The sequence below is a fragment of the Notolepis coatsorum genome, assembly GCF_963971535.1.
Source record: "Notolepis coatsorum genome assembly, chromosome: 7".
NCBI lineage: Eukaryota > Metazoa > Chordata > Actinopteri > Aulopiformes > Paralepididae > Notolepis > Notolepis coatsorum.
The window spans coordinates 123,787,870-123,811,140 of NC_140171.1; the positions used below are offsets into that span (position 1 = coordinate 123,787,870).

The following is a 23,271-nucleotide window of genomic DNA, read 5'->3' on the forward strand; positions in this document are numbered from 1 at the left end:
TTCTCAGCCTCACATAAAGCTGATAGTCATTGAAATAACCAATCTCCCAATTCAATCAGATCTTGGTTCAGATGGTCCTGATTGATTTCGAGTTCAATATCTGGTTTCCCGGGGACCAGCATCACTTGCCATTGTTGTCAAGACATGTCATTTGATCAACAGAGTTTCCGTAGTAGTTCAGCTGAAACTAGAAGGTGAACTAGAGGCATATGCAGGACGGGAAATAATGATGTTTAGTGAGAATCTTCATACATCCACTGAAAAAAAGGCATGGATTAAAATATAAATTTTTAGTGTGCTCCTTACATTTGTAACCGATTTTGAATAAAAACCAACAGTGTAGGTCAGGGCTATTCAACTGGCGGCCCGCGGGCCAGATCCGGCCCGCGGGATGATTCTGACCGGCCCGCCAAAGATTACATGATAATAAAAAATAAATAAATTTTTTTTTTTTTTTTTTTTTTTTTCTTCCATGTCAACGTTAACACGCACAATTGAGCCAAAAGTCACTCAATTAATGACAGATTTCATTGATAAATTGAGGGAAAACTTTGCAAGTCGATTTGATGAATTTGACATGTCCAGAGAATTGATGCATTTTGTGAGCAACCCATTTGCCAATGTAGCTGCTATTTCCACAAAAGGACAAGAGTTCCTTGCATCACTTCACATTGATGAAGGTCTCCTGCAACTTGAAATAATTGACATGCAAGCATCATCTGCTCTGAAGCAGGCACTTGAGAATGAATCCACCACAACATTTTGGATAAAGTGTATTCATGTCAAGACATTCCCCAAAATAAAAACGCTGGCAATATCTGTGCTAACAATGTTTGGCTCAACATACACCTGTGAATCCAGTTTCTCTCACATGAATGCCATTAAAACAAGCAACGTGCCTCCTTGACAAATGAGCATTTGCATCACTGTTTGCGGGTAGCCCTCACTTCCTATGAACCCTCTTTCTCTGCCATTTCCCAGTCAAAGAAGTGCAATCGCTCTCATTAGATGTGTGTATGTAGGCTAGGCCTGTCTGCCCCCCACCCCCCTGATGTTTGAGAGTTAAGAGTGGACAATAAGTGCTAATAAGATGCTGTGATTTGCTGTTGTTGCACAGACATGAAGCACTTTTTCATAAGCTCAGCTGCACTATAAATGTGTTTTTTTGTTCAAGTGTCAATGTTAGAATGTTCAGATGCACATCATGCACTTGTTTGTTTTTTATTTTATTTTTATATTGAAATGTTGAGGAGGAGATGTTGCAGTTGTTGCACAGTCATAAATGAAGCACTTTTTGCAGGAGATGTTGCAGATGTGGCACATAAATGAAGCACTTTTTTTGAAAAGTATACTACTTTTGCAATGTAGTTAAATAAAAGTTGTGAAAATGTGGTTGTGTCAAGTGTACATATATTCATAGCACGGGGAGGCGCCGTGGCAGTCCGGCCCCTGGCCCCTTGGGTTTCTGACAATGTTGCCCCCTGAACAATTTAGTTGAATAGCCCTGGTGTAGGTCATTGGCTGACTGTGTGAAGTGTGTGATCCAAATTGGCCACGTCTACTCCCGACTACAGGATTTTAATAATGAGTCGTCTTGGTTTCCATGGTATTCCCCCAAACATGCAGGACTGGAGAGCCGCTTTACAGGCCAACGTGTTCTGTAGTAGCACATGTCCTTGCCATTACAGTTTTGCGCATAGAAGTCTGTTTTCCATATTTAACGTGCGTGTGTGTGACTCAGGTTCCTCCAGCCCGTCCATCGCGTGGACATGAACCTGACGGACCTGCTGGGAGAGCTCCAGTGTGACCCCTGGCCCGTCCCACAGGGCAAGCGGCCTCTTCGCTCCACCGGCGTGGCGCTGACTGTAGCTGTCGGCCTGCTGGAGGTAAGACTCTCATACAGTACCATACTGAACACACACTCCAGAGTAGGGCTGACTGTAGCTGTCGGCCTGCTGGAGGTAAGACTCTCGTACAGTACCATACTGAACACACACACATATTGCCATTAAAATGTGATATCGGAAATTATCTGTATCTGTTAAAAAAAAATGTTTGTGTTAATTCCACAACAAGAGATATGTAATGTTAATTACCTGAAATTATTCCGTTTTTGGGGGGGGGGGGGCGGACCCTGCATATATCGGTATCCGTTGATATCTGTATAGGAAATTAAGAGTTTGACAATATCGGTATATCGGTAAAAAAGCCAATATCAAACATCCCTAGTATTTAGTCACAGAATTGACATGAACGCTTATCAGATTCTTTAGTGTGCGTCACAAACTGGCCAGTTGTACATGAAACGATGTACAACAAATTGCATAGCCTCTTTAACACACACTGTTACCATCTGCAATAAGAATATATATACATCATCTGTTTTAGTCTGTTCACCTCATTCCAAATGTATTTATTGCACTACAATGGGATTGTCAAGCAAGAAAACAATAAAATAAAGATTAAATATCGATACTTGGCGCCACTATATCAATATTGTATCGGCAAAGCACAGGAAAAAAAGGTACATGCTGTACGTTATGTCATCATAGCCACAAGTAATATATTCACGTATTGTATCTGCTAAAGTCCAAAACAAAACGGTGCAACCGAGCAGTGGAACCAACAGTCATTGCCGTCACGGGCGAGTGCTCTCACTAACTATGATTATTGTTATAGTATTATTTATAACGAAAAATAATAAAACAATAAAACGTATTATCGTTAATGAGTTGCATAGGATAATAGAGTGTGAAGGGGGTAGGAATGCATACATTTACACTTCATCCTACTCCTTTTCGAACATTACTGTTTTGCTTGTTTTTTAATCTGTTTATTACTTTGTTTTATTTACATTTTAAAATGTATTTAATTCATTTTAAATTTATTTTCTAAATAAACTCATTCATTATAGGTTAGTTTTAACATTTGCCTAATGGTTATGGTTAAGACATAAAGTTAGGGTTCGATGGGGAACTTAAACTTTTTTCTGAAAACATAAGTTTACATTTCTTTGAATATGTAATATAATGTATGTATTTTTAATACGTACACGTGTTACATTTTCCATACAATGCGTAAATATATGGCTATAACATGACATACATTATGTACCTTTTTTCCCTGTGGTCGATTAGTACTTTATTTACATACTGTAAGCGAGTATGCACACGTACACACGCATCGATCCAGTTTTCTTGTGCACTACGAACAACCCTCCACAAGTGCATGGGATTACTTAACACTGACGTGAACTACACCCTCTCCTACATGCCTGACTCCAGCAGCATAAACACACACACACACACTATACTTAACACTGACGTGCACTATACCCTCTCCTACATGCCTGACTCCAGCAGCATAAACACACACACACACACACACACTATACTTAACACTGACGTGAACTACACCCTCTCCTACATGCCTGACTCCAGCAGCATAAACACACACACACACACACACACACACACACACTATACTTAACACTGACGTGCACTATACCCTCTCCTACATGCCTGACTCCAGCAGCATAAACACACACACTATAGCTCATTATCTCCTGACTGATAACTGCACCAGTAGTTCTCGCCGAGCTCCGTCAGTCCAAAGGTCCTCCGCTTTCCTTTTTTGCCTTCTGTTTTATTTTATTTTATCAATTTTCTTTCCCCTTCCTCCTCTGCTTCCACTAATCTGTCTGGTTACATAAACGATAGGGAATCAGATCAACCCTGTGCTTTTAGCCAACAGCTGATAAGGCTTGATTTGATTAGAGTAAAGTTGGCTCTTCCATCCGCTAAAACCTTTCTAGAATTCACTTACTCGACAACAACAGATCTTTTTACGGAAACTGTAAACCGAAAACAAACAATGCAGTTTTCATCTGGACTCTTTGTTTACCGTCCCACTGAGTGGATTTGATGTAGATAGATCCTTCTAAATGGACCAATCCGAAACCCAAACAAAGTTTGTCTGCGGGAAGCAACAGTTGCGATTGGATGATCAGGAAAAGAGGGGAGGGGCTTGAGATCCCTCTGAGTAGAAATTTGATCTGAGAAATGTTCATCTTGTATTGAGGGCCCCCCGTAGTGACCTCATCCACCTGTATTGAGGGCCCCCCGTAGTGACCTCATCCACCTGTATTGAGGGCCCCCCGTAGTGACCTCATCCACCTGTATTGAGGGCCCCCCGTAGTGACCTCATCCACCTGTATTGAGGGCCCCCCGTAGTGACCTCATGCAGGATAATGAAAGACCCTCACCACCCCAACAACAGCCTGTTCACGCTGCTGCGGTCAGGCAAACGCCTGCGAGCACCAGCAACGAGGACAGAGAGACTTTAGGCTCAGCTTCTTCCCCCAGGCCATCAGAGCCTTGAACACTGAACTCTCCACGCACAGGCACACATGAGCACACACACAACACACACACTGTACACGCTCACACACTAGCAGCCACTTTAACATGAGCACACACTCACTCATGCTGCACACACTCACACTATGGACACTTTACAGAAGGAAAAATCACTTTAAGAATAGTATAGCTTGAGATCGTATAATATAGCATTGTATAGCAGTGTACATAAAGACCCAGTGCCTCATCCGTTGCTAACAGTGTACTGCACTGCCACAGGACCTAGCATGTCCTACTATGCTCTGTAAATAGCTCATGTACAGATATGCCTACTTTGTTTACTTGTTTATTGCACTCTATTGGTTGGACTCTTATTATTATTACTTGTACTATTGCACATCGTTGCAGGCGAGACCCCCCGCATTTCACTGTATACCTGTATGCCGTGACAAATAAAACTCTTGTATCTTGTATCCACCTGTATTGAGGGCCCCCCATAGTGACCTCATCCACCTGTATTGAGGGCCCCCCATAGTGACCTCATCACCCCGTTCTGAAAACGGTATGGCTGAAACCCCAAACAGCTGACGTCTTCAGTTGTGAGCAGGGCTCCCTCAGTACAACAAAGTGAAAGTAACTTGCTTAGAAAGAAAATAATTCAAGTGTGTAGACATCTTGACAAATGTCTTCCTGTATTTCATTCAGAAAGCTGTAATACAGCGTAACACCTATCCTGGGAGTATGAATCCATTTGACTTGCTTTTTTTTTTAGCATAGCTTGTTTTTGTGATTTCCTCTTGTAATTGAAGTCCCACCCTCCTCCTCTCCCTCTCTCTCCCCAGGGCACATTCCCCAACTCGGGGGCTCGTGTGATGCTGTTCACAGGCGGCCCCCCCACCCAGGGCCCAGGCATGGTGGTGGGTGATGAACTGAAGCTCCCCATCCGCTCTTGGCACGACATCCAGAAGGACAACGCTCGCCACCTGAAGAAAGCCTGCAAGGTATTTTAGGGAGTCGTGGAGCTCCTTCATTATTACATCTGAGGCTCCGGTGTGGAAGTGAAGCCGTTGATGAAACCAGTGCGTTGCCTGTTCTGGTCGATTTGCTTGGCCCCTGGTATGGCTGCTTGCTTGGCCCCTGGTATGGCTGCTTGCTTGGCCCCTGGTATGGCTGCTTGCTTGGCCCCTGGTATGGCTGCTTGCTTGGCCCCTGGTATGGCTGCTTGCTTGGCCCCTGGTATTGCTTTGCCCCTCTGGAACGGCTGCTTGCTTGGCCCCTGTATGACTGCTTGGCCCCTGGTACGGCTGCTTGGCCCCTGGTACGGCTGCTTGGCCCCTGGCACGGCTGCTTGGCCCCTCGCACGGCTGCTTGGCCCCTGGCACGGCTGCTTGGCCCCTGGCACGGCTGCTTGGCCCCTGGCACGGCTGCTTGGCCCCTGGCACGGCTGCTTGGCCCCTGGCACGGCTGCTTGGCCCCTGGCACGGCTGCTTGGCCCCTGGCACGGCTGCTTGGCCCCTGGTACGGCTGCTTGGCAGCGTTCTCGAGAGCTGCTCATCCACCCAGCCTCACACTCGACGCTCCACTGTCTCGGTCCTCAGCAACACGAGTGTGAAGTCGATCGGACGAGCGGTTCTCACGAAAAATCAGAAGGACCGGCAGATGGACAGATTCCTTCCCTTTTTTAGTTAGATGACTAACAGATGGTAGAGCGCTGTGGAGGGATCGCTGTTTCCCCATCAATGATTATTATAAAAAATTCGAATTCTTTCCTTTTGACTTACTAAATAGTTTTTACGTATTGAAACGTAGGCGTTTCTTACCTGAGCCAATATTCGATGGTGGCATGTTCTCTGGTTGCTCCACAGCTGTGTTGGTGAGGGACTGTTTGTTTTGTGTTGTGCTGCAGTACTATGAAGCCATGGCCAACCGCGCGGCAGTGAACGGCCACAGTATAGACATCTACGCCTGCGCTCTGGACCAGACCGGACTGCTGGAGATGAAGTGCCTCTCCAACCTCACTGGGTCAGTCAGGCCGCTGTCACCGCTTGCTTCACTGGAATCTAGGATGGAATATAATCATTTATACTAGTGTCTAGGGGTGGGGAAAACATTTATACGTAGTAGTATCGCGATACTTTACATGACGATACTGTATCGATACAGGGACGCCAAGTATCTATATTTAATTATTCAAAAAAAATGGTATAAGGAAGTTGTATTGTTCAGTTCAGTTCAGTTCAGAGTTTTTATTTGCCACATGGAATCATACAATCAGAGTTTCTTCATTACACAATCATAAATAACATTCCATGGACAAAAGGAGCAGGAAGAAGAAGAAATCTTATAGTTACCTGCCCCTTATTCCTAAACTAAAGAAGTATTTACTTAATGGTCGGCGTACAACCTAATTTACACAAATAATAATTGATACCATTATACAAGAAACTCACAATCCACAGTTAAACAAGAGAAAAATGTAATAATAATAATAATAATAAAGAATAAAGAATAAAAGAGAGAAAAAAAGAAAAGAAAATATCTCACTATTCAGATCACATTTGATTTTCATACGGACTAAATTTTTTTTTTTTTTTTTTTTTTTTTTTATTGATGAACACTATTACACCCCTTAAGCTCGCTATGGAGAGAATTCCACAACTTTACACCAATAACTGAAGGACACATCTGTTTAAGGGTGGTCAATACCTGTAATAGTACAGTAGTCCACACACACACACATGTGCATTCAGTTAAGTTGGAATATGACTGTAATACAAACAGTTCAGTTTGTCAGGTACATGCAACACAGATTACAGTGTTTACATCTGTCTGCTTGAGAAAATACCATGTTCTGCAATAAAAATGATTGAAGTGAGATGAACAGACTGAACTTTATTTTATTAGATAAAACATGTTGACAGTTTTACTTTGCAGTTGAAAAAAGATAATAAATTAAATTTGATACAAAAAAGATCTGCAATACTCAGCATATCGCGATATATTTAGTATCGCGATACTATCGTATCGTGACGCAAGTATCGCGATAGTATCGTATCGTGAGGTCTCTGGCGATTCCCACCCCTACTAGTGTCTATTTATTCAAAATATGTGTTTTGTAACAAAATAACTAATTAGAGTACAGTCATCTATCTTCACATGTCATTGTACTTTCAAAACCATAGCTTTGTGAAAACTACACGTGACTTGAAAATATTCCCTCGGCTGTTTGCTTCTGATCTGTCTTGGAGCCAAATCTTTAAATAATCTAAATGTATACATGTATATTCAAAGCTAATATTCAAATATTGTAAATGGCTTGAGGTTGGTATGAATTAACAGCAACAAACAGCCTCAGGAAAGTTAACATCACTCCGTAAGTTTAAAAACAAACACTCAAATGTTTTTATTTTTCAAATAATTTGAAAAACCCTATTTACTTTTTGAACTGGTCATGTCTGCTTCTGAGCTGTGTTTCCTAGATCTTAAATGACCTCCTTCGTTGTATCCTTGCAGTTGTATCCAAGTCTTATTTAAAGGGATTGTTCAGATTTTTTTAAACCCTAGCCCTACTTTAGCAATGATGTTGTTATCAATGGCTAGAGTCCTTTCTCGGCACAATCCATGCTGTTCCTCGTACTAGCTCTGCCTCACGATGCTGAGTCAATGGGGGTCAATCTTCTGTCTGGACACACGGACTGTAACTAACAGAAATCCACTCCACGGAACACGAGAAGTAGATGTCTGTTCCCCTCAGTCAGCTTGTACAGACAGGACCATCCCATTGACTTTACATTATGTTGTGACCACAGTAACTAGCTTGAGCTAGTACGAGAGAGGACTCCACCAATCGACATATTGACACATCTGTTTACTGCCATTATTTTATTTTATTTACTATGTACCACCACTGCTGCTAGACGATTTGCACTAAGTTCTTTTACCTTCATATTTATTTAATTTATAGCGACTGTTTATATTGTGTGTGTACATTGTCTCATATGTTACTTTATGTTTGAATTAGATATTTTGATATACACCGTGGGAAGGGGGGGGGGGACGCAATAAAATGTGTCTGTATGTCTTGCACATTATTATGAGAAATTACAATAAAGTTGACTTTGACTTGACTCTGATATTGTGTCCTAAACGTCTTGTTTGGTCGTCTCCTCCTCAGGGGCCACATCGTGATGGGAGACTCCTTCAGCACCTCCCTGTTCAGGCAGACCTTTCAGAGGGTGTTCAGTAAAGACCACAACGGAGAGTTCCGCATGGCGTTCGGGGGCACCCTGGAGATTAAGGTACAGGAGACATGAAAATATTCCCTAATCCATAGTATAAATGATATCTAGTAGTATCAGAATGGACCTATTCGGGGGGGAAACGTATATTGACGTCACTGTGATCGACTGGAGTTGATGGTTGACCTGCTTGTTTGTTGTACCACTAATCAACGTTTGCTGTATTGTCCTGTGGATGGTGTTATATTAAGTACAGTTGCTAATTGAGGATCAATGATCTTTAAAATGTGTTATGGCAAATGTGATTCTAGATTATCAGTCCTACTGTGAGACACTGTGAGACATGCTTGATACCTTAACCCAGGGCTATTCAACTGGCGGCCCGCGGGCCAGATCCGGCCCGCGGGATGATTCTGACCGGCCCGCCAAAGATTACATGATAATAAAAAAAACTAAAAAAAAAACTTTTTTTTTAATATTTTTTTTTTCTTTTTTTTTTCATGTCAACGTTAACACGCACAATTGAGCCAAAAGTCACACAATTAATGACAGATTTCATTGATAAATTGAGGGAAAACTTTGCAAGTCGATTTGATGAATTTGACATGTCCAGAGAATTGATGCATTTTGTGAGCAACCCATTTGCCAATGTAGCTGCTATTTCCACAAAAGGACAAGAGTTTCTTGCATCACTTCACATTGATGAAGGTCTCCTGCAACTTGAAATAATTGACATGCAAGCATCATCTGCTCTGAAGCAGGCACTTGAGAATGAATCCACCACAACATTTTGGATAAAGTGTATTCATGTCAAGACATTCCCCAAAATAAAAACGCTGGCAATATATGTGCTAACAATGTTTGGCTCAACATACACCTGTGAATCCAGTTTCTCTCACATGAATGCCATTAAAACAAGCAACCGTGCCTCCTTGACGAATGAGCATTTGCATCACTGTTTGCGGGTAGCCCTCACTTCCTATGAACCCTCTTTCTCTGCCATTGCCCAGTCAAAGAAGTGCAATCGCTCTCATTAGATGTGTGTATGTAGGCTAGGCCTGTCTGCCCCCCACCCCCCTGATGTTTGAGAGTTAAGAGTGGACAATAAGTGCTGATAAGATGCTGTGATTTGCTGTTGTTGCACAGACATGAAGCACTTTTTCATAAGCTCAGCTGCACTATAAATGTGTTTTTTTGTTCAAGTGTTGATGTTAGAATGTTCAGATGCACATCATGCACTTGTTTGTTTTTTATTTTATTTTTATATTGAAATTTTGAAGAGGAGATGTTGCAGTTGTTGCACAGTCATAAATGAAGCACTTTTTGCAGGAGATGTTGCAGATGTGGCACATAAATGAAGCACTTTTTTTGAAAAGTATACTACTTTTGCAATGTAGTTAAATAAAAGTTGTGAAAATGTGGTTGCGTGTTGTGTCAAGTGTACATATATTCATAGCACGGGGAGGCGCCGTGGCAGTCCGGCCCCTGGCCCCTTGGGTTTCTGACAATGTGGCCCCCTGAACAATTTAGTTGAATAGCCCTGCCTTAACCCATACACCCCCCCCCCCCCCCCCACACACACACACACACATTGAATTATCATTGATGTTCAATTGATCTCCTCTAATAAGAGTGTTTGTCTGCGTGTGCCCAGACGTCCAGGGAGGTGAAGGTCTGCGGGGCCATCGGACCGTGCGTGTCGCTCAACTCCAAGGGCCCGTCCGTATCGGAGACTGTGAGTCACGATCGCCGAGCGAAAAAATCACTTGACATTCAGATTCCCTGCTTTCTAACACTCTCAAGTCAACTTGAGACCCTGACAGTGGCGGCTTTGTGTCATTCTGTGGCGTGTAGGAGATGGGCACCGGGGGCACAAGCCAGTGGAAGATATGCAGCCTCAGCCCTTCCACCACCCTGGCCATGTTCTTTGAAGTGGTGAATCAGGTAAAAAGGACATATCTCTCATTCCTCTCACACTCTTTCGTTCTCTCTCACTCTCTCTCACTCTCTCTCTCTCTCACGCTCTTTCCCGCTCTCTCTTTCTCTCACTCACCCTCTTTTGTGCTCTCTCCCACTATTTCGTGCTCTCTCACTCTCTCACGCTCTCTCCCACTCTCTTTCTCTCACTCACCCTCTTTTGTTCTCTCTCTCTCCCACTCTTTCGTGCTCTCTCACTCTCTCCCACTCTCTCTTTCTCTCACTCACGCTCTTTTGTGCTCTCTATCACACTCTTTTGTGCTCTCTCACTCTCTCTCACGCTCTTTCCCACTCTCTCTTTCTCTCACTCACGCTCTTTTGTGCTCTCTCTCTCTCACACTTTCGTTCTATCTCTCTCTCACTCACTCTCTCTCTCTCACTCATGCTCTCTCTCTTTCTTGCTCTCTCTCTTTCTCTCACGCTCTTTCGTGCTCGCTCTCTGTCACGCTCCTCCGCTTGCTAGCGTTTGCTCCCTCGCCCTCTTGTTTGCTCTCGCTCTCTCATAATGCACTCAACACACTCACTTGAACCTTATCTTGTGAGTCTCTCATGAGCTGCTCTTATAGCCGCCGTAAGTTATTATAAGTAATAAAGCCATTGTCTCGGGTCACTAGTAGCCCGACGGGGTTTAGTTGGTGAAAGCCCCGTTATCTTATTATCACATCACATAAGTGAATCAGTCTAGATAATGTGATGAAGGATCATATGTGTGTGTGTGGTGGACTGAGACTCTTCAAACAAGGGCTTTTCAAACATTATCTGGCTACATTGAACTTAAGACCTTCTTGTTAGGCTGGAAAAGGGAGGAGGAGGATGAGGAGGAGGGGGGTTGTGTAGAGGAGGTTTTCTGTCAGCGATGGTCTTACTGACTGAATCCATTGTTGCGTGTTGCTTGCAGCACAATGCACCCATCCCCCAGGGGGGCCGAGGGGCGGTCCAGTTTGTCACCCAGTACCAGCACTCCAACACGCAGAGGCGGGTCCGAGTCACCACCATCGCCAGGAAGTAAGACTCTACAACAGGCATCTATGGGGGGAGGGGGTTCTGTTAATGGGGTTTTACAATAGACACAATTATATTTCAGGTCTTGCTCGAAAAAGAGATCTTTGATCTCAAGTGACTACCTGGTAAAATAAAGGTAAATTAAATGTAAACTGTACTATACAGCCCTCATATCGCTGTAGGTTAAATGAACAAGATAAAATATATTTTTCATTTAAAACATTACATACCTACCCTTCTTACAATATATCATTAACCATTTAGTGATTTAAAATATTATATATACCTACCCTTCTTACAATATATCATTAACCATTTAGTGATTTAAAATATTATATACCTACCCTTTTTACAATATATCATTAACCCTTTAGTCATTTAAAACATATACTTCTTACATTATATCCTTAATCATTTAGGCAAAAAAGATAATAATAAAAAAAAAAAAGACAATACTGTACACTTACAGTTTATACCTGAGATTTGTATTTGTTTACCAGCTTATTTCTAAACATTCTTTTTTATTTGCAACGTGTCCCTATTACACATTTGAATTCATTGTCACAACTGTTTCACAAGTTGACCCCTTTAACTGACATCTGTTTTGATTTGTCCTAGCTTTTTTTTTTTTTTTTTTTTTTTTTTTAATTTTTATTACAAACTCCCCTCAATTCATACAACAATCTCTGGATACAATCAGGACGCATGTTGTGTTTTGCTTTGAACATTATTTATGCAGTTTTAAAGTCTACCAAATCATAAACTTTTAAAGCATGCTTATTCAATTGATCTATCTGCAATCCTTATAGCTCTCCTCTGTATCACGATCGGCTGTATCATCTGTATTTGTGTTTTTATTTCGATGGCCACATCGATGAGCGGGGTGAATAGTAGTAGCTTCATGCTGCTGTCAGTGGAAGGTGCTGAACATTCCCTCATGTCTCTGTGTTCTCAGGCAGGAACTCGCAGAGTCAATATTAACCCTGCTAACGGGCCTGTTGACACTCCTGTTGCCTTTTGCTACAAAAGAGAGTTGTGGAGATGACTCATGCGTCACTCGTACGTCACCTCTTAATAGCTCACCTGCCCAACCCTCTGTTCTCTCTCCCTCCCTCCCTCCAGTTGGGCCGACGCCCAGTCACAGATCCAGCACATCGAGTCGTCCTTCGACCAGGAGGCGTCCGCCGTTCTAATGGCCCGCCTGGGCGTCTTCAGGGCGGAGTCGGAGGAGGGGCCCGACGTATTGCGCTGGCTTGACAGACAGCTCATACGCCTGGTGAGTGCCGAGACTGAACCGACCGAATTCCTTTCCGTTGCGTGGCAGCGACGACGGCACAATGTGGTTCTTTGTCGTGGAAATATTAATGCACAATAGGAGGTGTTCGGAATGTCCACCGTGACACTAGAAGTATGCGATGATGATGATTGTGATTGTCGGAATGCCGTGTTATATATATAACCTTCTATAATTAGACATGTGCTGTGATATTGAGGTGTGACTTTCTCTGTTACAGTGTCAGAAGTTTGGCCAGTTCAACAAAGATGATCCCACCTCGTTCAAGCTGTCAGAGTCTCTCTCCCTCTACCCACAGGTAAGCCTGCCACCCAGTGGAACTTAATGGAATTACTTGCCATCTGCAAAGAAATGGGTGTGAGAAATGGTTGAATCAAAAAGGCTTGGATCTCGGGACTTGAACCAGTTTCATATTTAACCTCTCTGTCAATACGATAATATATCCTTAAACCACTTGTACGACCTGTTTGCTGTTTACAAACATACCATGTTCGAGCCAATCAGCAGTACCAACTGAGTCACGTGACTAAGTTTCCCCCTTACCTGCAAAAAGAAAAGAGTATGACTGGGCTCTATGGAGAAACCATGACACTCCCCGGACTAAAAGTAGTTTCAAACAAACGGCTGGATGTCATTTAGCCAAATCAGCAAGGCTGTGAGTGAGACTTTCACCTTTTACATATCTAGCTTTGGCACAAATTGATTGTTTAGATCGCTAGCATGGCTAACAAATGCAAATATATTGTAGTCTGCCCCGTTGTTCTGACCAGGAGTGCGTTCCTTTTGCCCCCTTGATGCGCATGATTACTGAGTCTTGGTGTATACAGCGAACAGGTCTATTGACGTCTTCTTCCTCAAACAACCCACAGAAATGTCTCGAGTAGTAATATTAATAATTAATAATTCATTACATTTATATAGCGCTTTTCTAGACACTCAAAGCTCTTCCCACAATGTAGGGTGGAGATTGCTTCCTTCACCACCACTGAACATGACATGACGCATGACAAATACTCTGTAATCAAGCTTGTCCCCCTCTTCTCTCCGTCTCCTCAGTTCATGTTCCACTTGCGGCGGTCGCCCTTCCTGCAGGTCTTCAACAACAGCCCGGACGAGAGCTCATATTACAGACACCACTTTGTGCGGCAGGACCTGACCCAGTCCCTGATCATGATGCAGCCCATCCTCTACTCCTACTCCTTCTACGGGGCGCCGGAGGTCAGTCTCGCTCGCTGTACACAGTGACTTAACACCGCTTATCAAGTTCCTGCTACTTGTTAGTTAATGAACCCTTGACGCCGTAGAAGAGAGGTACTTGGCGCGCAGGTCAGGGGTGTAAAGTACTTGAGTAATTGTACTTCGTTACAATACTTAAGTACTGTTTCTGGGGATTTGTACTTTACCCGAGTATTATTAGGTTTGTATACTTGTACTTTTACTCAATTACATTTCAGAGAAGAAAAAAAAAACGTTTTACTCCTTACATTTAAAATGCAGACCTACAAAGTACAAATCTCGCAGGTCCAACTATTTTAATTAGTATATTTGTTTCTCTGGCCAAGTTAACGTTATTAATCCTGCGGCCGCGCTTTATTTAAAAACACCCAATCAAATCCCCATCAATGGAAAATTAACCCGCCCATACCCATGCTGATTGGTCCTTGTGCAAGACTAGAAAGCGGGGATCTTTGATTAAACACCTGCTATCAGAAGCTTAGACAGTCAGAGTGACACGCTACAGTGAGAAGCCACAAACGATACACAAGTGATGAAGAGGACCAAACGGTCGGCGTGGACGGACAAGACGAGCACCCATGGCCCTATCTCCATGAAATGTTCTTTTTGGCCGCAGTCAACTGATTCTTATAGAAAGTGTCTCCTTTGCCTCCCCCGATCCCACGATTAATGGCCTTAATTTCAGAATTGTCGATCGCAGAACACATTCCATTGTGGGCAGAGTGTATGCTTGGTTTCATTCCAGCCTTGCCTAAACACTAGCTGATGATTTCACTAATTGGCTCACCTCTTCAACTAACTCACCTGGTGCAATGTATAGTTAAAATGAAAACTTGGCCCACGATGGAATGAGTTTGAGACCCCTTGTCTATCCCTTGCAATAAAAAAAAGTTTTTACATTTACTTTTTAGTACTTAAGTACCGTACATTTAAAAGTAGAAACTTTTTTGCTTTTACTCAAGTGTGTTTTTAGCCAGATACTGACTTTTACTTGAGTACGATTTTGAGACTGTACCCATACTTTCACTTAAGTATAATTTCTTGGTACTCTTTACACCCCTGGCGCAGGTTCACACCCGAACACTACTGATAATCTTGTCAGGGCTGCTGGGAGAAATAAGAGATTGCAGGTTTCGATTGCGAGGGCCGCCCGTACATGATTGTAACTGGATTTAGTCCCAAAATGTTTTGGGGAGATTGGAGTGACAATTCCACTTGTTTATCTGAAGTACATGACGTTTTGTCTGAGATGGTACATTCGGTGCTGAAATATTCTCTTCAGAAAAGCGTTCTATTATTTTTATTGGAGTTAGCGTACTGTGACGTGTTGTGTGTAATCTGTGTGTTCTATCCACAGCCTGTTCTCCTGGACAGCAGCAGTATCTTGCCAGACAAGATCCTCCTCATGGACACGTTCTTCCAGCTGGTCATCTACCACGGCGAGGTGAGGCCACTGACCAGCCACTAGGAATACTTTCATTGACGCTCCTGTAGTCAAAACTCACAGCACTTCACCTGGAGTTACACTGGGCCAAAAATGGATACATCCACTCCATCAGTTTGGAACTTAGTCACAGTCTGTGATATATATATAATATAATATATCTACTTTTTATCATATTCTTGAAAAGGAAAATTCGTTTTCTTTTTTTTTTTTTTACTTTCCTCACCCACCATAAAGCAAAATATGAGTCTATTTTACTCTAATGTTTACCAACATTACCAAAAAAAACGTTTACAGCCATAAAATACAGCAAATCCAATTTGAAAATGGATATTTACCCTTTGTCTAGTGTTTGTCCTTGTATTAAGAGCTCCGTCAATCAACTACAGAACTAAAAACATGGCTCCATTTCTTGTGAGGCTACCCATTTGTTCCTGTTTTCATTGAGTGGGTCTACCAGTGTTGTAATCGAGTCAATAAAACCTAGAGTCCGAGTGGAGTCTCAAGTCCAAGTCCGAGTCATCAAGGTTGAGTCCACTCTTAACAGTCAAAGAGCTGAATTTTTTTTAAATTTAAAACATAAACATAAACATTAAACATAAATGACACTATTTCAAAGGGCGTTTTATTTACTTTGTGACACAATAGTCAAACAAATGCACTAGCCATCAATATCAGACTTAATGCCCTTTAATATCACTTATGCCAAATGATTGGGGCCTATTACAAAAAATTATTACAAAAATAACTATCAATTAACAAGTCCTGAAAATCAGTCCTGGACTCGAGTGCTGTAACACTGGGGGCTACAGTGCTACAACACTGGGGGCTACAGTGCTACAACACTGGGGGCTACAGTACTGCAACACTGGGGGCTACAGTACTGCAACACTGGGGGCTACAGTACTGCAACACTGGGGGCTACAGTACTACAACACTGGGGGCTACAGTACTGCAACACTGGGGGCTACAGTACTGCAACACTGGGGGCTACAGTACTGCAACACTGGGGGCTACAGTACTACAACACTGGGGGCTACAGTACTACAACACTGGGGGCTACAGTACTGCAACACTGGGGGCTACAGTACTGCAACACTGGGGGCTACAGTACTACAACACTGGGGGCTACAGTACTACAACACTGGGGGCTACAGTACTGCAACACTGGGGGCTACAGTACTACAACACTGGGGGCTACAGTACTGCAACACTGGGGGCTACAGTACTACAACACTGGGGGCTACAGTACTACAACACTGGGGGCTACAGTACTACAACACTGGGGGCTACAGTACTACCGTACTTTTCGCACTATAAGCCGCACCCGACTATAAGCCGCAGCAGCTAAATTGAATGATGTGTACATATATAAGCCGCACTGGACTATAAGCCGCAGGTGTTTTAATGTTTAATTACCATATGTAATTAGCATTGGGACACAATACTGTCGGACAAATAACAAGAATTAACTCATTTACAAGTTGTATTAAGTTTAGCAAATAAGGGAACAGATAAATAACATTTCAATGCAGTCAAAAAAGCAATATTTTGATTTTTACATTTTCGGGTTTGGTCACGTCGAGTCACATATAAGCCGCACCGTTATATAAGCCGCAGGGTCTAAAAATGGGGGGAAAAGCCGCGGCTTATAGTCCGAAAAGTACGGTACAACACTGGGGGCTACAGTACTGCAACACCGGGGGCTACAGTACTGCAACACTGGGGGCTACAGTACTGCAACACTGGGGGCTACAGTACTGCAACACTGGGGGCTACAGTATCACGTGTTGGTGATAACGTAGACCACTGCCCTCAGGTTTAGGTGTGATAACGTAGACCACTGCGACTCCTAACCATGCGTCTCCTCCCCCCCCCCCCCCCCCCCTGTCAGACCATAGCCCAGTGGCGCAAGGCGGGCTACCAGGAGATGGCGGAGTACGAGAACTTCAAGCAGCTCCTGCAGGCCCCGCTGGACGACGCCCAGGAGATCCTGCAGACGCGCTTCCCCACGCCGCGCTACATCGACACTGAGCACGGCGGCTCACAGGCGCGCTTCCTGCTCTCCAAGGTCAACCCGTCGCAGACCCACAACAACAGCTACGCCTGGGGACAGGTAACGGCGCGACCTCTTCATCGATTGGGAATAGGATATGTTAGTTTTAAGAGAGAGCGGAAAGTTCTCCCGGGAGAGACTAATGCGTCGTTCTTTGCAGAGGCGGTGAAATGAAATGAAGCTGACTATTAGTTTTTGAAGTTAATTACAAGACCACACCTTTTGTGGATTTCATCCACGCTGCTCCCTCCACTTACTCGGTTGTATTTTAGTTATGCGCAAAGTCCTATTTTTGCATTCATTAAAAAAGTTATGATAATATTTTAATTTAAATAAAAGATGTATAGACCATGTCAAGTGACACTATCATCACCCTCTATAGACCACAGCAACACTTCCGGTATTCTGAAATCATGGGAGAGAGAGCGGGGGGAGAAAATTAATGAATGTGAATGAGAGCCTTGCCATTAAGTGGTTGTAGCTATGGCTGGAGACATGATCCAATAGACTTATATACGCCGGAGTCTCCTGAACATGGAGAGACCAATCCCAACACGATCTGCATTTTCTCTGCCGAGCTATAGTAACTTTTTCTGCACCTACTCCCCAAACTCTGCATCCACAGATTGATAAACCTAGATCTCTGGACAATCCAGAGAGACTTGGGCAATCTGCGCATGCAGAGTTCAGGGAGTAAGTGCGGAAAAGTGACTACCGGTAGCTCAGCCGAGAAAGTGCCGATCGACTTGGGATTGGTCTCTCCGTGTTCAGGAGACTCGGGCGTATATAAGTCTATTGGATCATGTCTCCAGAACCCCCACAGCTGTAGCTACAACCACTTAATGTCAAGGCTCTCATCCACATTCATTCATTTTCTACCCCCACTCTCTCTCCCATGAGCTCAATGTAACTGGGAAGTGCAGTGGTCTAAAATGCCGAGACTGAGTCATGTTTGTTGTTATTATTGTTGTTCATGACTCACTAAAGACATGAGGTTAAGTTGCCGCTAGGCACTGGTCTAGGATTAGCTAACCTCTTCCTCTTCCCGGGGAACATTGATATGTTGAAAATGGATAGCGCGTTAATCTTTTATCAGTACTCCTGATGGTGGAGAAGCTTAGTCATGACCCGCTGTAGTCACCACTGTATGGCACCACCTTGACCACTGACAGGCAACAACAAACTGCAGGATAAGGCTGCCGGGGGACATAGGTCTTGGATTAGTGATATGTGGGTGAAATTGAAAGTTGATATTGAATTGGGGTCCTCTCTGGGACTGCAGCGAGTGGGCAAAACGCCTGGCAGTCTTCTGGTAAACTGGGCCTGTATGCAAATACTATGCATTAAGTCTTGTGATGGCCTTTACGCATTAAGTCTTCTAGTGGCCTGTACGCATTAAGTCTTCTAGTGGCCTGTATGCATTAAGTCTTCTAGTGGCCTGTACGCATTAAGTCTTCTAGTGGCCTGTACGCATTAAGTCTTCTAGTGGCCTGTAAGCATTAAGTTTTCTAGTAGCCTGTAAGCATTAAGTCTTCTAGTGGCCTGTATGCATTAAGTCTTCTAGTGGCCTGTACGCATTAAGTCTTCTAGTGGCCTGTACGCGTTAAGTCTTCTAGTGGCCTGTATGCATTAAGTCTTCTAGTGGCCTGTATGCATTAAGTCTTCTAGTGGCCTGTACGCATTAAGTCTTCTAGTGGCCTGTACGCATTAAGTCTTGTGATGGCCTGTACGCATTAAGTCTTGTAGTGGCCTGTATGCATTAAGTCTTGTAGTGGCCTGTACGCATTAAGTCTTCTAGTGGCCTGTATGCATTAAGTCTTGTAGTGGCCTGTATGCATTAAGTCTTCTAGTGGCCTGTACGCATTAAGTCTTCTAGTGGCCTGTATGCATTAAGTCTTGTAGTGGCCTGTACGCATTAAGTCTTGTAGTGGCCTGTATGCATTAAGTCTTCTAGTGGCCTGTAAGCATTAAGTCTTGTAGTGGCCTGTATGCATTAAGTCTTCTAGTGGCCTGTACGCATTAAGTCTTCTAGTGGCCTGTATGCATTAAGTCTTCTAGTGGCCTGTATGCATTAAGTCTTCTAGTGGCCTGTATGCATTAAGTCTTCTAGTGGCCTGTAAGCATTAAGTCTTCTAGTGGCCTGTATGCATTAAGTCTTCTAGTGGCCTGTATGCATTAAGTCTTGTAGTGGCCTGTATGCATTAAGTCTTGTAGTGGCCTGTATGCATTAAGTCTTCTAGTGGCCTGTAAGCATTAAGTCTTCTAGTGGCCTGTAAGCATTAAGTCTTGTAGTGGCCTGTATGCATTAAGTCTTCTAGTGGCCTGTAAGCATTAAGTCTTCTAGTGGCCTGTATGCATTAAGTCTTCTAGTGGCCTGTATGCATTAAGTCTTCTAGTGGCCTGTATGCATTAAGTCTTGTAGTGGCCTGTACGCATTAAGTCTTCTAGTGGCCTGTAAGCATTAAGTCTTCTAGTGGCCTGTAAGCATTAAGTCTTCTAGTGGCCTGTATGCATTAAGTCTTGTAGTGGCCTGTAAGCATTAAGTCTTCTAGTGGCCTGTATGCATTAAGTCTTCTAGTGGCCTGTAAGCATTAAGTCTTCTAGTGGCCTGTATGCATTAAGTCTTCTAGTGGCCTGTATGCATTAAGTCTTCTAGTGGCCTGTATGCATTAAGTCTTGTAGTGGCCTGTACGCATTAAGTCTTCTAGTGGCCTGTAAGCATTAAGTCTTCTAGTGGCCTGTACGCATTAAGTCTTCTAGTAGCCTGTAAGCATTACGTCTTCTAGTGGCCTGTACGCATTAAGTCTTCTAGTGGCCTGTAAGCATTAAGTCTTCTAGTGGCCTGTACGCATTAAGTCTTCTAGTGGCCTGTATGCATTAAGTCTTCTAGTGGCCTGTATGCATTAAGTCTTGTAGTGGCCTGTACGCATTAAGTCTTCTAGTAGCCTGTAAGCATTAAGTCTTCTAGTAGCCTGTAAGCATTAAGTCTTCTAGTGGCCTGTAAGCATTAAGTCTTCTAGTGGCCTGTATGCATTAAGTCTTCTAGTGGCCTGTATGCATTAAGTCTTGTAGTGGCCTGTACGCATTAAGTCTTCTAGTGGCCTGTATGCATTAAGTCTTCTAGTGGCCTGTATGCATTAAGTCTTCTAGTGGCCTGTACGCATTAAGTCTTCTAGTGGCCTGTATGCATTAAGTCTTCTAGTGGCCTGTATGCATTAATCTTCTAGTGGCCTGTATGCATTAAGTCTTCTAGTGGCCTGTATGCATTAAGTCTTCTAGTGGCCTGTATGCATTAAGTCTTCTAGTGGCCTGTATGCATTAAGTCTTCTAGTGGCCTGTACGCATTAAGTCTTCTAGTGGCCTGTATGCATTAAGTCTTCTAGTGGCCTGTAAGCATTAAGTCTTCTAGTGGCCTGTAAGCATTAAGTCTTCTAGTGGCCTGTATGCATTAAGTCTTCTAGTGGCCTGTAAGCATTAAGTCTTCTAGTGGCCTGTAAGCATTAAGTCTTCTAGTGGCCTGTAAGCATTAAGTCTTCTAGTGGCCTGTATGCATTAAGTCTTCTAGTGGCCTGTAAGCATTAAGTCTTCTAGTGGCCTGTATGCATTAAGTCTTCTAGTGGCCTGTATGCATTAAGTCTTCTAGTGGCCTGTATGCATTAAGTCTTCTAGTGGCCTGTACGCATTAAGTCTTCTAGTGGCCTGTACGCATTAAGTCTTCTAGTGGCCTGTATGCATTAAGTCTTCTAGTGGCCTGTAAGCATTAAGTCTTCTAGTAGCCTGTATGCATTAAGTCTTCTAGTGGCCTGTATGCATTAAGTCTTCTAGTGGCCTGTACGCATTAAGTCTTCTAGTGGACGTGACAAGCTAGGATCTCTCTCCGCTCTTACCTAAACTGATACACCTTGCTGGCAATATCTCATTTGCACTTAATGGGTACCACTAGCGGCAAGCTAACAAGCTAAGTGGTACCCTTGTTTTCAGTAAGAAACGCTAGCAATGCACTCACAACACTCTCTCGCTCCATCCCTTTTTAGGAGTCGGGGGCCCCAATCCTGACCGACGACGTCAGCCTCCAGGTCTTCATGGACCACTTGAAGAAGCTGGCCGTGTCCAGCTCTACCTAGACACGGCGTGTTCTGGGGCCAAAGTAAAGGAAGAAGTGATGAAATGAAAGACATTCCTATCCTGACACATGGACCCGCTAATACCCCCCCCCCCCCCCCCCTTTGAAATGAACCGAGCCGCGAGAAAGAGTTTTCATGCTCTTGCTTGATTTTGGGTCCTTCCAATAACATTTCCACATGAAGTGAATGAAAGGAGAAGGACGGAGAGAAATTCTGCACATTACTGTATTTACATCTAGGGACCTAATAGTGTAATTCCCACTCATTTCCATTCCGTTCATATTTATAATGGTTAGTCTCCCGTCTTCTTCACGATTCTTCATCAGTCTTGCAAGGTCTTGTTTGTTTAGTGTTTTTACATTACCTCTTACACGCAAGATGAGTAGATTAATACGTTAATTTGTTTTCTTTGTTTTTTGCTCGTTTGTCTGTCTGTCCTAAGATGTCTCTGGTAGCTATTTGGGTCAAATATGCTGTTTTAAAAAGAAGAGGCTTTAAATGTTCTAATGTGCTAACTTTGTCTACAGTTAAATATGCTACATGTGAGATTTTCTTGATAATATATTTGTGTGAAATGAGTTGTGATGATGCGTACCAATGCCCCAAAAAATAATAATAATAATGCTTACAGGTGCTAATAGGATGTAGCATCGATGGCTGCTGTCACAATTCATTTTGACATTGATATATCCAAAGAAAATACTACACAAGTTATGTTTTCCAAGAAAATTCCCCCATAACGATTAAAAATGAATGTTCTGATGAATAGAGGTCTATTATAGTATATATAAACTGTTGATAAATTGTGATAGACACTGACTTGATGACGAACATTGACACTGTATAATGAACCTTTTTTTTTATGACAGACATAACTCTGCATTGCATAGTTGGTTTAGTCCACTAATCACTCATCTCCTCACTCCATCTGGAATGTAGTACCCAACGACTGCCCGAATCTCAGTCGAGTCTCCTTGTAATTAAATCTTAATGCACTGTATCACTGTATAAAAGGGAAAACTTTCATTGATTTAGATCCTGAGTGGATTAGGGCTACATATAAAAGTCTGTTGCCACAAATCCTATTCATTCTGTCAGTGTGTCACTATATTTGCCATGTGTACATTCCATTTATCTGTAGCCATGACGAGAGAAGTGTGTAATCCTGTCCGTTGAATGAATTGGAACAAATGAACCCTTGGACTGAAAAACGATACTGTATAAGTCAGTTTTGACTATTTCTGGACAGCCCACGTATTTGCAGTTGTGAAGTGAATTCAAATCACTTGGGAATGGCGTATAATCACATCTCCTCGACTGTCTTTAACCCGTTCACTACCACACTACAGAAGGTTAACCCTTTCACTACCACACTACAGACGGTTAAGGGTTAACCTGTAGTGGCAGTGAAAGGCTTAACCCTTTTGTAGTGTGGTAGTGAAAGGGTTAACTATGAGTGAACACGACACTCTTAACTTACCATCTTTAGGTAACAAAAGTTTGAAAACACTTCCTCTGGAAAAATTGAAAACAAACGTATAT

At 43.1% G+C, this 23,271-nt stretch overlaps 1 protein-coding gene across 1 annotated transcript in view; it reads left to right on the forward strand.

The window, feature by feature from the left end:
* The window catches only part of sec23b (SEC23 homolog B, coat complex II component), a 33,135-nt gene extending 10,334 nt beyond the window's left edge, over positions 1-22,801 (forward strand). Inside the window, exons 7-19 of the mRNA XM_084318561.1 lie at positions 1,742-1,886; positions 5,201-5,359; positions 6,265-6,380; positions 8,533-8,656; positions 10,251-10,331; positions 10,451-10,540; positions 11,472-11,578; positions 12,698-12,851; positions 13,090-13,167; positions 13,926-14,087; positions 15,463-15,549; positions 17,444-17,665; positions 21,640-22,801. Coding sequence (XP_084174687.1) covers positions 1,742-1,886; positions 5,201-5,359; positions 6,265-6,380; positions 8,533-8,656; positions 10,251-10,331; positions 10,451-10,540; positions 11,472-11,578; positions 12,698-12,851; positions 13,090-13,167; positions 13,926-14,087; positions 15,463-15,549; positions 17,444-17,665; positions 21,640-21,729 — 1,615 coding nt within the window. The 3' untranslated portion in view covers positions 21,730-22,801. The remainder of the gene's footprint in view (positions 1-1,741; positions 1,887-5,200; positions 5,360-6,264; positions 6,381-8,532; positions 8,657-10,250; positions 10,332-10,450; positions 10,541-11,471; positions 11,579-12,697; positions 12,852-13,089; positions 13,168-13,925; positions 14,088-15,462; positions 15,550-17,443; positions 17,666-21,639) is intronic.
* The last annotated feature ends 470 nt before the right edge of the window (positions 22,802-23,271 follow it).